At 40.1% G+C, this 12,506-nt stretch overlaps 1 protein-coding gene and 1 long non-coding RNA gene across 4 annotated transcripts in view; one reads left to right on the forward strand and one right to left on the reverse strand.

Moving 5' to 3' along the window:
* The window catches only part of MFSD14B (major facilitator superfamily domain containing 14B), a 73,873-nt gene that overhangs the window by 56,957 nt on the left and 4,410 nt on the right, over positions 1-12,506 (forward strand). For all 3 annotated transcript variants that reach the window (XM_049633972.1, XM_049633887.1, XM_049634051.1), the window contains 5 exons: positions 4,711-4,929; positions 6,505-6,618; positions 9,453-9,524; positions 10,867-10,979; positions 12,261-12,358. In XM_049633972.1, coding sequence (XP_049489929.1) covers positions 4,711-4,929; positions 6,505-6,618; positions 9,453-9,524; positions 10,867-10,979; positions 12,261-12,358 — 616 coding nt within the window. The remainder of the gene's footprint in view (positions 1-4,710; positions 4,930-6,504; positions 6,619-9,452; positions 9,525-10,866; positions 10,980-12,260; positions 12,359-12,506) is intronic.
* The window catches only part of LOC125925249 (uncharacterized), a 64,653-nt gene that overhangs the window by 3,966 nt on the left and 48,181 nt on the right, over positions 1-12,506 (reverse strand). Inside the window, exons 2-3 of the long non-coding RNA XR_007458762.1 lie at positions 5,896-5,977; positions 4,765-4,921 (exon numbers count right to left, since the gene is read on the reverse strand). This is a non-coding gene — a long non-coding RNA (uncharacterized LOC125925249). The remainder of the gene's footprint in view (positions 1-4,764; positions 4,922-5,895; positions 5,978-12,506) is intronic.

Below are 12,506 nucleotides of genomic sequence, written 5' to 3' on the forward strand. Positions count from 1 at the left end.
TCGTGACCTGAGCTGAAGTCAGATGCTTAACCGACTGAGCCACCCAGGCACTGCTGTGGAAATTGATGAAGTTTAAAGTAGCCAGATGGAAATTGCTAATAATGTATAATAATGTATAGGGTTGGAAGTTTGTCAGGACTGCAAAATATTTTAAAAAGTTGATTTGTTTCTTGTTGGCTTATGTCTTGAGGAACCATAAACAGTAAACTGGTGCTGAGATAAGTCCCCATGCACCTAATTCACAGTTAGGGAGATGTTGTGCCTCAACCATGTTAATCCACTGTTACTATATTTATTGCTGCTTGCATGTCTCAGGCACTTACTTGGGATATGGTACTGTGTAATTGTGGAGTGCTTAATGAAAGTTACAGATCTCTTCTTGGTAAGTGTTAGATAATTTCTGATTTTCCGAAGTGTGATGATGGCATTGCAGTTCCGTAGGGAAGAAAGACTTGTAGAAGATGGAGGCTAAAGCCCTTTAGCTCAGTGTCTTGACTACTCATGTGGCTCAGGGGAAAAGATGTCATGTGAGCATGTGTGGGCGTGTGTCCAATGTGTGAACTTGCTGAGGTATGTGCGTGCTGTTGCAGGGGGATAATTACCCCTTCTTCTAGGTTCTTTGGCCTAATGATTAAACTGACACAGATTAATAGGAGGGAAACACTTAATTTTGTACAGAGCTCCAAAGACACGAGAGACTGGGACGCAGTTGAGACTTATATGCCATCCTGAGCTAAGGAAAAGAGGGTAGGGGTCTTGGGCTTTGGAGGGGAGGAAGACCATTCACAGGAAGATGGGAAGAACAAATGTTTGGTAAGTAAATGTGTGCCATGCCATGCAGATAAGTCTTTCTGATATAAAAAGTTATTTCTGGCATAGCTCTCTTCCTGATATAGGCCCCTGTCTGAATTCTTTCAGGCATTAAAAGAAAGGCAAAAAAGCTTTCCCTGAGCCTGCTGGGTCTTAATTGCCTACAGTTCAAAACAGTCCACATGCAAAGTGGTGTAGTTGGGGTGGTGCATTCTCCACTTGTTCTCTCAAGTTCCCTCTGTTTGAAATGTTTACATTGAGAAAAGGTGGATAAAAGAGGAGTGATCTAGCTGTTGAACACGTTGGAGGAGGACTGAATGCCGGAAACCCACATTATCTCTCTCCTTTCCCAAGTCTTGCTCATCCTTTCAAATCTCACTTCCTGGAGGCGCCTGCATGGGTCAGTCAGTTGAGTGACCAACTTTGGCTCAGGTCATGATCTCTCAGTTCATGAGTTTAAGCCCTAACAGCTCTGTGCCCACTTCAGATACTCTGTCCCCGCCCCCCTCCCCGCCCCTACCCTACTTGCACTCTCTTACATTTTACTTTTTGCATATTTTAAGAAACTAAACCTCACTGATACCTATTTCAGTGTACCATTTAGGGAGGAAAAATTATAGGTGGAGAACAGTAGAGGAATTGGTGGGAGGATAGAATCCTGGGCACTGAGGGCCCTAACTGAATTGGGCTGTGTTAGAAGGACAGGTGGAGCTTACCTCTCTGTGTCTGAGAGCATCCACCCTGTTTTCCCATTTGAGTCCACTGGGAGGCTTTCAGCTCTTCAGATACATAGACTCATAAGTCTTAAGCTTGTTTCCTAAACTCTGTTTTGAAAGCTTAAAGATTGTCATTAAGATTTCTGCCTTTGTTAGGGGTGCCTGGGTAGCTCAACTGGTTGAATGTACGGCTCCTGATTTCATCTCAGGTCTTGATCTCACAGTTCATGGGATCAAGCCCCATATTGGGCTCTGTGCTGAGAGTGTAGGCCTGCTTGGGATTCTCTCTTTCCCTCTCTCTCTGCTCCTCCTCTGCATTCTCTCTCTTTCTCTTCCCTCTCCCCGCCCCCCCCCTCAAAATAAGTAAACAAAAAAAGATTTCTGCCTTTGCTAATTTCAGGTTTTCTCTATGGCAGTTTACAAATATTTAAATTGTAGAAATACCAGAAAATAGAGCACCTCTTTCTCAGAGCAGTGTAGGGGGCAGCACATGGACGAGAAAGATGAATTTAAAAGTTCAACATAGAGGCATGTGGGTGGCTCAGTGCCCTTGATTTCCAGGGCTTGATTTCGGCATCCAGCTCTTGATTTTGGCTCAGGTCATGATCTCACAGTTGTGAGATTAAGCCCTGTGTTGGGCTCTGCGCTGGGCCTGGAGACTCTCTCTCTCTCTGCCCCCTGCCTGCTCGTGAGTACTCTCTCTCTCTCCAAAAAAAGTTTACCATGATTTGGAATGCACCATTTTATTAATGAGCATTAATTTCATTATATCCGAAGTAGCACTGAGTCCTTTCCAAAGTATTTTGAGGGGAGCTTAGTAGAATGCCGTCATTTAAATTGTTGTTCTAGAATAATAATAATTTAAGCCCATTGTTCGCAATGACGAAATCTTGAGTTATTGAACAATGCTTATTTTAGAAAATGTCCATTTGGGATGCCTGGGTGGCTCAGTTGATTTAAGCATCCAACTCTTGATTTTGGCTCAGGTCATGATCTTTCTCATGGTTCATGAGTTCATGCCCCTTTTCGGGTGTGCACTGACAGCACAGGACCTGCTTGGGATTCTGCCTCCCTCTCTCTCTGCCCCTACTCTGCTCACTCACTCTCTCTCTCTCAAAATAAACTTGAAAAGAAAAGAAAATGTCCATGTGGCTAGAAGACGGTTATGATGGTAGATAAATGTCATTTTGACAAATAAATAAATTCTTGTTTTCTTCTTTAAACTCAAGTTATCGTTAGATTCTTTAGACTTGGAATGCTGTGGAATTATAAAAAGCAGTTTCAGCTGAAATTTAGCAGATGTAAATCTGACTCTATTTTAGTGGGAAAGATGAATTTTAGAGATTGGAAAATGACTTCTAGTTCTTGCTCATCATATGAACTTAAGACAGCTATTTAACCTTTCTATTGCTGTTTATTTATTTGTACATTGAGTAGAGTGTCTTCTTGGTTTAGGTACAAAAATGCGGTAGAGGATTAAGATAATGAAAAACTTATGAATAAATGACTTTACTGACCCATTTTGTGCAGATAAGAGGTTGTTAGCCCGAGAACCCCACAGCAGTGCTGCCGTAGCTATTTGCATGTCATTGTAGTTTATAATGTAGTTACGTGTTTGCCTTGATCTTCTCAAATAATATGGAAAAACCTGAAGGGCAGGAACTCTGTCTTCTTAGTCACCTGGTACATAGCAGGTAATTAAATAAACACTGAACCAAGATTCCTGTTCCCCAAATTGGAATTCTCTACACCTCCTTTTTTCCCCCAGAAAGTTTTTATTGGACTTGCTTTAATAGTGTCTTTAGTGTAATATTAATTTCAGATATATTGTATTTTTACATTTATTTGGAAGGGTATTGGGTGAAAGAAAAATGTCTTTGGCTAACCAGGAGTCATAATTTTAATAATAGATAATGATTTCAGTGGTTTCTATTAAAATCTAGTAGAAATTTAAATAACCAATTTATATTTTTGGCACTCAATCTGGTTATAATTTGGAGACTGCCCATTTAAGCTTCTGCACATGCAGATTACATTCCAAAGTAAAGGAAGCTGTGTGCAGAGATTCCACATGGATTCAGGTTGCAAGTGTGACAGTTGGCTTTGTGGTCTCTGGTATTGGATGCAGGTTGGGAGTAACGCAAATCAACAGCCCAGGGATCTCTAGTTAAAAAGCTTTGATGTTCTTACAGCTTTTTCTCTAAGAATATCAGGGTTTTTTTCCTTCTCCGTGGTAATGAAATGGTCCCCAAATAATAAAATGGTGAATGTTTTTATTTATTTTATTTTATTTTTTTAATGTTTGTTTATTTTTGAGAGAGAGAGACCGAGACAGAGAGACAGAACACGAGTGGGGGAGGAGCAGAGAGAGGGAGACACAGAATCTGAAACAGGCTCTGGGCTCCGAGCTGTCAGCACAGAGCCCGACGCGGGGCTTGAACTCACAAACCTTGAGATCATGACTTGAGCCGAAGCCAGACGGTCAACCGACTGAGCCATCCAGGCACCCCAAACAGTCAGTGTTTTTAGAATATGAAGTCAACACAGTCCCAGAGTAATTTGTAAGTTTTGTGATCAGCCCTGCAGAAATTTTTGTCATGCTTTTCTCCCCAAATCCCTATTGCCCAATTAAAGAAGACTAAAGTGTATGTTGGTGGGTTTTTTTAATTTTACTTTTTATTTATTTTGAGAGAGAGCAAGCGTGCGCGAGCAAGGAAGGGGCAGAGAGAGAGGGAGAGAATCCCAAGCAGGCTCTACGCTGTCAGCACGGAGTCCAACCTCACAAGCAGTGAAATCATGACCTGAGCCAAAATCAAGAGTCTGAGCCACCCAGGTGCACCCTAAAGTGTGTGTGTTTTATTTATGGGGAAGGTTTTCTCAATTTTTGTTTCTAATACCATTATTTTTTATTCTTGTAGCTTTCTAGGATATCTCGTTAGTTCATAGTTTATGGACAAGTACTTAAAATGAAATGACTCTTCCATTGTCAAAATGTATGTACAACACATCCCTTTTGTTTTGTTTAAAGCCGGGGAAGGACAGTCATGGTCCGTCCCTTTGGGACTCCACATGAGAACCAGAATTAGGTGTGCACCTGCAGCAGATGGGACTAAGTGAGAGTGTGCCTTCTGTGTGTGTTTGTGATAGTGGCCAGGACCGTGGATGAGAGTGTGCTTTTCCACAGGTGTCAGCCACCTTTGCAGCAAGTCTGGTGAGCAGCCCGGCCATTGGAGCATACCTTTCAGCCAGTTACGGAGACAGCCTTGTTGTGCTGGTGGCCACAGTCGTGGCTGTTCTGGACATCTGCTTCATCTTATTGGCTGTTCCAGAATCTTTGCCAGAGAAAATGAGGCCGCTTTCCTGGGGAGCTAAGATTTCTTGGAAACAAGCAGACCCTTTTGCGGTAATAAAAACATGAAAATATTGAATATTTCTGCAGCTTAGTGCATCCCATCAGTTGTTGATCCCTTTCTTTCTCCAGGAAAAATAGAAAAAAAAATTGCATATAAGGGACTGTAGTTGTCTATACGATTATAGATTATAATCCTATAATATAATCAAGGATTATATAGAGTTTATGTTTAAGTCACGCATGTGGTATCATGAGGGAAGAGAGAAGAAAAAATGTTCAGTTAATGCCTGATGAGGGTTTGGGAAGGAAGTTTTTTTTTTTCTTATTGCATGGTTGTTTTCACTTTTTTTTTTTTTTTTTTTTTTTTAACAAAATGAAGGTGGCCATTTGAAGTGGTTGTGTTCATTCACTTAAATTCAGAAAAGGTGAATGGATTTGGCCTGACTGTAGTAGCTATTTTCTCAGTTGTTAATGTACATCCACTTTGACCAGAGGCTCTGGACTTGTATTTTGTGGACTGAATGGGTTCTTTACTTTTAAAAAGCTTTTACCATTTTTAATTTTTTTGGAAGGATCCCATTAACAACTAGAAAAAGTACTGAGACAAAGAATCTTACCTCTCCCCTTCTCCCTCCCTTGTCTGACATAACATTGTTCTTGAAGAAAAATATATGTGGAAAAAAATAACCAGAGATTTGATTGCTGATTTTAATCACCCAAGTGTACTTGTGAGGAAATAATGTGTATAAGAAAAATAACTCGTGAGAAATTCTTTTCTAAAAAGCCTCCATGACCTAGAGCCCCCGGTCATTTTGTGTGTGCCCTAATGTCAGACATGGAGAAAGAGGTGCTTAGAGAAGGAAACCAGGTATGGACCTGGGAGCCAGTCACGCCTCCTACTTTCTTGTCATGTAGTGACCAGGTTACACACGGAAATTCATCTGTGAAGCACGACTACTACCGTGTATTCTTTCCAGGCTAGTGTGGGAGTTTTGGTGAGTATATAAGTTAACTCACCTAGTGTCTGGTGTGCAGCAAGGTCTCCATAGACAGAAGCACTTTATAGTCCTCAGCTCACCTTTTGGTCTTCTCAACAATTCTGTGTAAAAAAGGAAGATTCAAATTTTTGTAAGAAGATGAAAAAGCTGTTACTGGTCAGAGAATCTTGTCACTGACCCCATGACTAGAACATACTTATTTGGCTTCCAGTTTTACAGGCCAATTGAATATTAACATTTTAAAGAATATAGTAAATTTACATATAATAAAAACCCTGAAGTGTTTATAAAGGGGTTATATTATGAATGAAAGAGATGAGATTTTCTTAAAAGGTTCTGGAGCAGTATTTTTTCAGGATCTATTCACAGGGTGTGTGAACTAGTATGGTTAACAAAGATGAGCAAGTGTTTGTTTTTTGTTTTGTTTTTTAAGCTGTAAAACTGTAAACATAAAATTATGAAATTAGGACTTACAGCCATAGAGTTAATATTTACTTGTTTTTCTAATCTGTTCAACTTTTATAATTCACCCAAATAGATCAAAACAATGAAACCAGTATCCCAGAATATCAGTGATTCAGTCAGTGTCTCCTACTTCTTATGTGTTTCTCTTTCTGCTTATTCCTAGTCACTGAAGAAAGTTGGAAAAGATTCTACTGTCTTACTAATTTGCATCACCGTGTTTCTTTCATACCTTCCTGAAGCTGGACAGTATTCAAGTTTTTTTCTCTATCTCAGACAGGTGGGTAATGGGTGCCTAGTAGCTTTAGAACATGAAGAAATCAAAGATTAGGATTTGTCTAAAGGTATTTTGAGGAAAACCGTATAGCGGAAAAAATGTGTGGACCTGCTTCTAGCTATAGTTTAAGTGTAGGTGCTGACATATAAGTAGCAATCAGAGGAACCTTTAATACAATGATATTTTCAAATACTATAAAATGTAGACTGTGAGAAAAATTTCCTTGAGAGCATAAACAGAATGTATCATTTAAATTTCACAAAGAGAGGTCAAGTTGATTTGATGTGAACTGACCTGGGACATCTTCAGAAGGCCATAGCTCAACACTGCTGTGGACTTCAAGGGGGCTTGCAAACAGTCATCTAAATAATCTCTCCCTTAACCTTTTTTCTCTTTAAAAATGTATACTTTACCTTGTTCCCCCCAAAAAGGCGGTTAGCTTAAGGCAATTTAAAACTAAGTTCCCTTTCCAACTGTTGTTGTTTCTCTGGGATTGCGGAGACGCATGTTGCCTTCCATGGCAATCCTGCCCCAGTCTTTTACCGATTTCACTGGAAGTCCTTCTATGGTTTATTCCATGTGGCAGAGCCGGTCTCCTCCTAAGATAAATTCCTCTCTGTCGGGAGATTTTTTTTTTTTTTTTTTTTTTTAATTTATTTTTGGGACAGAGAGAGACAGAGCATGAACGGGGGAGGGGCAGAGAGAGAGGGAGACACAGAATCGGAAACAGGCTCCGAGCCATCAGCCCAGAGCCTGATGCGGGGCTCGAACTCCCGGACCGCGAGATCGTGACCTGGCTGAAGTCGGACGCTTAACCGACTGCGCCACCCAGGCACCCGTCGGGAGATATTTTTAATTGAAACTTATTAAACTTGCCATTCTTTTAGTTTTCCTGAGAGTATGAGACTAATATTTTATATGGTGGTATATAAGTAAAACTGTTTTTGTAAACAGTTCTATTTCAGTTTTATTCATTTTTGTGAGCAGATGCTGGAGATTTAGAGGGAAGACCAATGAGGTAACATATTTAATGTAGAAAATCGTATGTGCTTTTGTAATTAAATTATGCATTAAATTAAAGGTACATTCAATGTAGGAAAAATGGGAAAGCTTAAGGAAGTGAAAAATCATCTTCCTTCAGAATAAGCAACTGTGGATATTTTCTTTTCTACCCTTTTTTCCTGCACATATGCTTATGTCACTACCACCAACACTTAATGGTAAATCAGGATCATTTTACGTTATTTTGTATTTGTGCTCACTTTTAAGAGCAGTTCACACACACACACACACACACACACACACACACACACACATGTTCAAACTGCATTTGGTGTTTGTACATCTGATAAGGAATTTTTTATAGCCAGTATAAGTTTTTAACTCAAAAATGAAAAGACCACCCAACTGAAAAAAATTCAAAAAAGACTGAATTGATACTTGCCCAAGGAAGATACACAAATGACCAATAAGCACATGAGAAGATACTGAACATTAGCCATCGAGGAAATGCAAATCAAAATGAGATACCACTTCATACCTGCTAAGATGGCTGTAACCAAAAGACAAGGGTGTGAAGAAATGGAAACTCTGACATGACTGGTGGGAATGTGAAATGGGATAGGCAGTTTCTCAAGGTGTTCAGCATAGGGTTCCCAGCAAATCTATTCCTACAACACACATCTACATAGAAACTTTTACAGAAATTTTTGATAATAGCCAAAAAGTAGAAACAACCCAGATGTTCATCAGCTCATGAAATGGATCAACAAATGTGGCAAATCCGTACAATGGGATGTTAACATTTGGCAAGAAAAAGCAGTGAAGCGCTAAGTCTTCAGTGGGGATGAACTGTGGAACATGGTGCCAAGTGAAAGAAACTGCAACCATAGATTGTTTGATTGGATTTATGTGAGATGCTCAGAATAAATAGACCCAGAGACAGAAGTATTATCACTGGCTGGATGGAGGGATGGGCCAGGGCAGTGGGACTCCTGATGTGGTACCATGTTTCTTTGAGGAGTGAGGACATCATCTGCAGTTGTGTTGGTGGTTGCCCAACTCTGTGAATGTACTAAACTCATTACATATCTAATGGGTGAATTATAGGATATTTCAACTTTATCTCAATAAAGCTGTTTTAAGTATAGATATGTTTATGTTTACAAATATAGGCTGAGAAATAGTCCCTAAATCTCTATTTTCAGGTTCCAATTTTTTTTTAATTGCATTTGATTGGCAAGTGATAGGCTGTTGTTCGTCAGCAGCCCTGATTTGGGAACCTGAAATTCTAGCCCTTTTATCAGCTAGTTGTGTGACTGGAAGCAAGACAATCATTTATTAAATGAATGGAATGTATAATAGTTTTTAAGTCCTTTTCCCGATTTTTATAGGGTTTCAATAGAGGGCAAAAATATTTAACTTTTTTAAAACTTGATATTTAAAACTTGAAGTGGCCTTTCAGAGCTTCAGTTGAGGTTAAGAGGCTTAGAAATCCTTGCCAGCTCACTTTGGCTGCTCCTGGAATCACCATGGAAGTTTTTTAAACATGCCTGTGGCTGGGCCCAGAGAGTCTGATTTAATTGGTCTCCCGTGGGTTACAGCATTTCATTGCTCCCCCCTTCCCTGTTGCCCCGATGATTTCAGTGTACAGCCAAAGTTGAGAGCCACCAACTTTGGTAATGAGCAAATTCTCTGCTGGCAGCACCAAAGTCAAACCATTTTCCTCATGTTCTCTCTAGTGTTTGGTGATACTATGTTTGTCTCTTAGTGGGTTGGAGATGGGGATTATTTTTATAATGTCTCTATTACAAAAGTGTTTTCTTTCATTTCCACAGGTCATAGGTTTTGGATCTGTTAAGATTGCAGCATTCATAGCTATGGTAGGAATTCTGTCTATTGTGGCTCAGGTAAGTGACATTTTACCCGTTTTTGTTTTCTTTTTTTACATTTTAATTCTGAAATAACTAGATTTACAGGAAACTGCAAAGAAATGTTCGTTGAGATCCCCTGCACAATAAGTCTGTACCCCCTCCTCCCCATCCATGGTAACATCTTGTATATCTATGGTACAGTATCAGACCCAGTAAACAGACATGGATAGTCTACAGAACCATTCTACTTTTAATAGAATGTTGAGGTTGTGATTTAGGAAGTTAAGACAACTTTTCAGTACTTGTTAGGATACTTGTTACTCTACTGGGTCAATTCAGCAGATAAAAATTTGCTTTATAACCACTAACAACAGTCTAACTCCAGATACTGCAAAATAATCAGGAGAATGTTTCAATATTTTAATGTTGAAAATTTAGCAGAAGTGGAAAACAGAAATGAAAATCAGTAACTGTTGCAAACCCTGCTATAATCCCCAGGACTGAAGAGATGTGGTAAATCAGTGCATTAGAATATATATAATGAGTAAAGAGCATTAAACATTCCCTATGTATTATAAATGTAGGACCACAAAAGGCAAGTCATGTGACCTTTAACTCACTGACATGCCTGGGTGAATTCAGATACCACATGGAACTGCCTAGAAGCCAATTCCCTAAGATGGCTTCATGCTGCTTTATATAGTAGAGTGCCAAGCAGAGCCCTCTTCTGGGAGAATTCTCTCAGGGAGAAACCAGAAGACTATGGAACTGTTTTGCCTGCACATTAGAATTGACAGGGCTCAAAGGAAGGCATCAAGGCAAAAGCCTTTTATTTCTCCTTACTGAACTGTATCAGTGAATGTAAATTATGTTGAGCTTTCAAGTTGCTTGTGGTTTTGGTTTGTTTTTATAGTAACTGGTTAGTTGATTACCCAGACTCCTCTTTTATTCTCTTTACAGACTATCTGAGCTACTTTTGTGGGGTTTTGTTTTGTTTTGTTTTTTAGCAGCAGAGTATAGATTTGTTAAAATCCAATTTATATCAATCCAACTTTGTGACACTGTTAACCTCCAGCAAAATCCCACATATTCTGTAAATGTTCAGCAGGGGGTTGCTGTTCGCTGGTGGTTAAGAGTCTGAGCCATGTCCTTCTCAATCATGATAATTAACCAGCTATGATGACCTTTTGGGTAATGCTAGCAAAGCATTAGATGAACAGGCTTTGTGGAAGGAGGTTGAAGGCCCTGAGCCCCAGGTCTCAGACCAGGCTATGTGCCAGTAGAGGTCCCTGGCCATCATTAATGGGCTTCCCTCACAGAGCCTGCATCAAATCTATGTGGTCACATGGTTTCTCAAGATTATCTCCTTTGTTTATAGACAGTGTTTCTTACCATCTTGATGAGATCGTTGGGGAATAAGAATACTGTCCTCCTTGGCTTGGGCTTCCAGATGTTCCAGTTAGCCTGGTATGGTTTTGGATCTCAGGCCTGGTAAGCCTCTCCTTTGGATTCTCATAAACTAACAGACAAAAGCACCCTTGACAGGAACTTGAGTTGGTGAGTGTGAGGTGAAGGAAGCAAGGGTTACTTGGGAGTTTGGTATATTCAGCATTTCAAAATCTGTCTTTAGACCTAATTTAGGGAATGATGGATCTGGATAATCTAAGATTGTTCAGATTACCTTTACCTCAGCGGTGAAGTTTTTATTTAATCCAATGTGTGTGTCTCCTCTTCCAACCCCTCCAATTAGGTCTACTTTTATACACACTTGTCAATTTTTAATGACATCACACAGTCCAGAGCAACACAAGAAGACAAGAAAAAATGGTTGTGACAGGGTTCACTGCCATAATTAGCTGAGTGACTTTGGGTAATGATTTAACCTTTGTAAGAAAGTATCTGAATTAGATGAACACTAAGATCCCCTCCAAAATCATGTGTGCCCTAAGGTAGTTATTACTGCTAGCATATTAGAGTCCCACAAACAGGAAGGTCAAAATAAGCCCTGAAGAACAAGAAGATACATGTGCCTGGTCACCAAATACCCAAGTTTCTAGCTCCATTTTAAATACTAGAATTGATCCTCATTTTTCGCATGTAAATGGATGACATAACTTAGAGGAACTAGAAATGTGGTCATTGGTTCAGTGGTTGATTCTTCTTGTTTTTTAAGATTTCAGTCTTGTGAACTTTGGTTCAGTAGCTGATTCAGTCCGACTCGTGGTATGTTTAAAGGATTTTGTTGAAATGCAGGGTTTTTTTTCTTTTCAATAAGGATGTGCATGTTCAGCCCCAAGGAAGTCTGGCCAGGCAGATTTTCGGCCATTAGGGCTGCGTGTTGCTCACACTCCTACTAAATACTGACATGCACTTACGTTCCTTTCATGGTGATCCTGAACATCAGGTCTCTGTTGTTTCCACTGGTGGCACATGACACTTCCTTGTGGGGTGGCAAACTGAGCAGTTTAAGGGCAGTGTGAAGGTGAGAAGTACAGAGAGAAAAGTGGAAAATCAGTGAAGAAGATGTGTTTATAGAAACAAGAAATCCTTGAAACTTCACTAAGCTTATTACATCTAAAGTTGGTACTGGGAAAACAAGCAGGAAGTACAGATTTCCAAAGAGGTAAAATAAAATAAACATTTTTAAAGAGGGGAAAAATAAATACAACAGGAGAAAACAAAGCACTTTGTGATCTTGCCAGATTGTACTCTGAACAGCAAGCTGCTTGGGGCTGGCCTGCCGCCTGACTGCAGCCTGTCTTGTCATTGCAGGATGATGTGGGCAGCAGGGACGGTGGCCGCCATGTCCAGCATCACATTTCCTGCAGTCAGTGCTCTTGTCTCTCGGAACGCAGAGTCAGATCAGCAAGGTGAGGTCACTGTCCCCTCGCTGTTTTCCTCTTTCAGCTAAGATAAACCTGGAGTAGGGGAGGCTCATGGAGCACGTGACAGCCATGTGGTCCTCTCTCAGCAACCATGCCTTTCTGTTTTACTTCCTGCGTTGATCTTACAGTCTTT

The sequence above is a fragment of the Panthera uncia genome, chromosome D4 (genome assembly GCF_023721935.1).
Source record: "Panthera uncia isolate 11264 chromosome D4, Puncia_PCG_1.0, whole genome shotgun sequence".
Classification (NCBI taxonomy): Eukaryota; Metazoa; Chordata; class Mammalia; order Carnivora; family Felidae; genus Panthera; species Panthera uncia.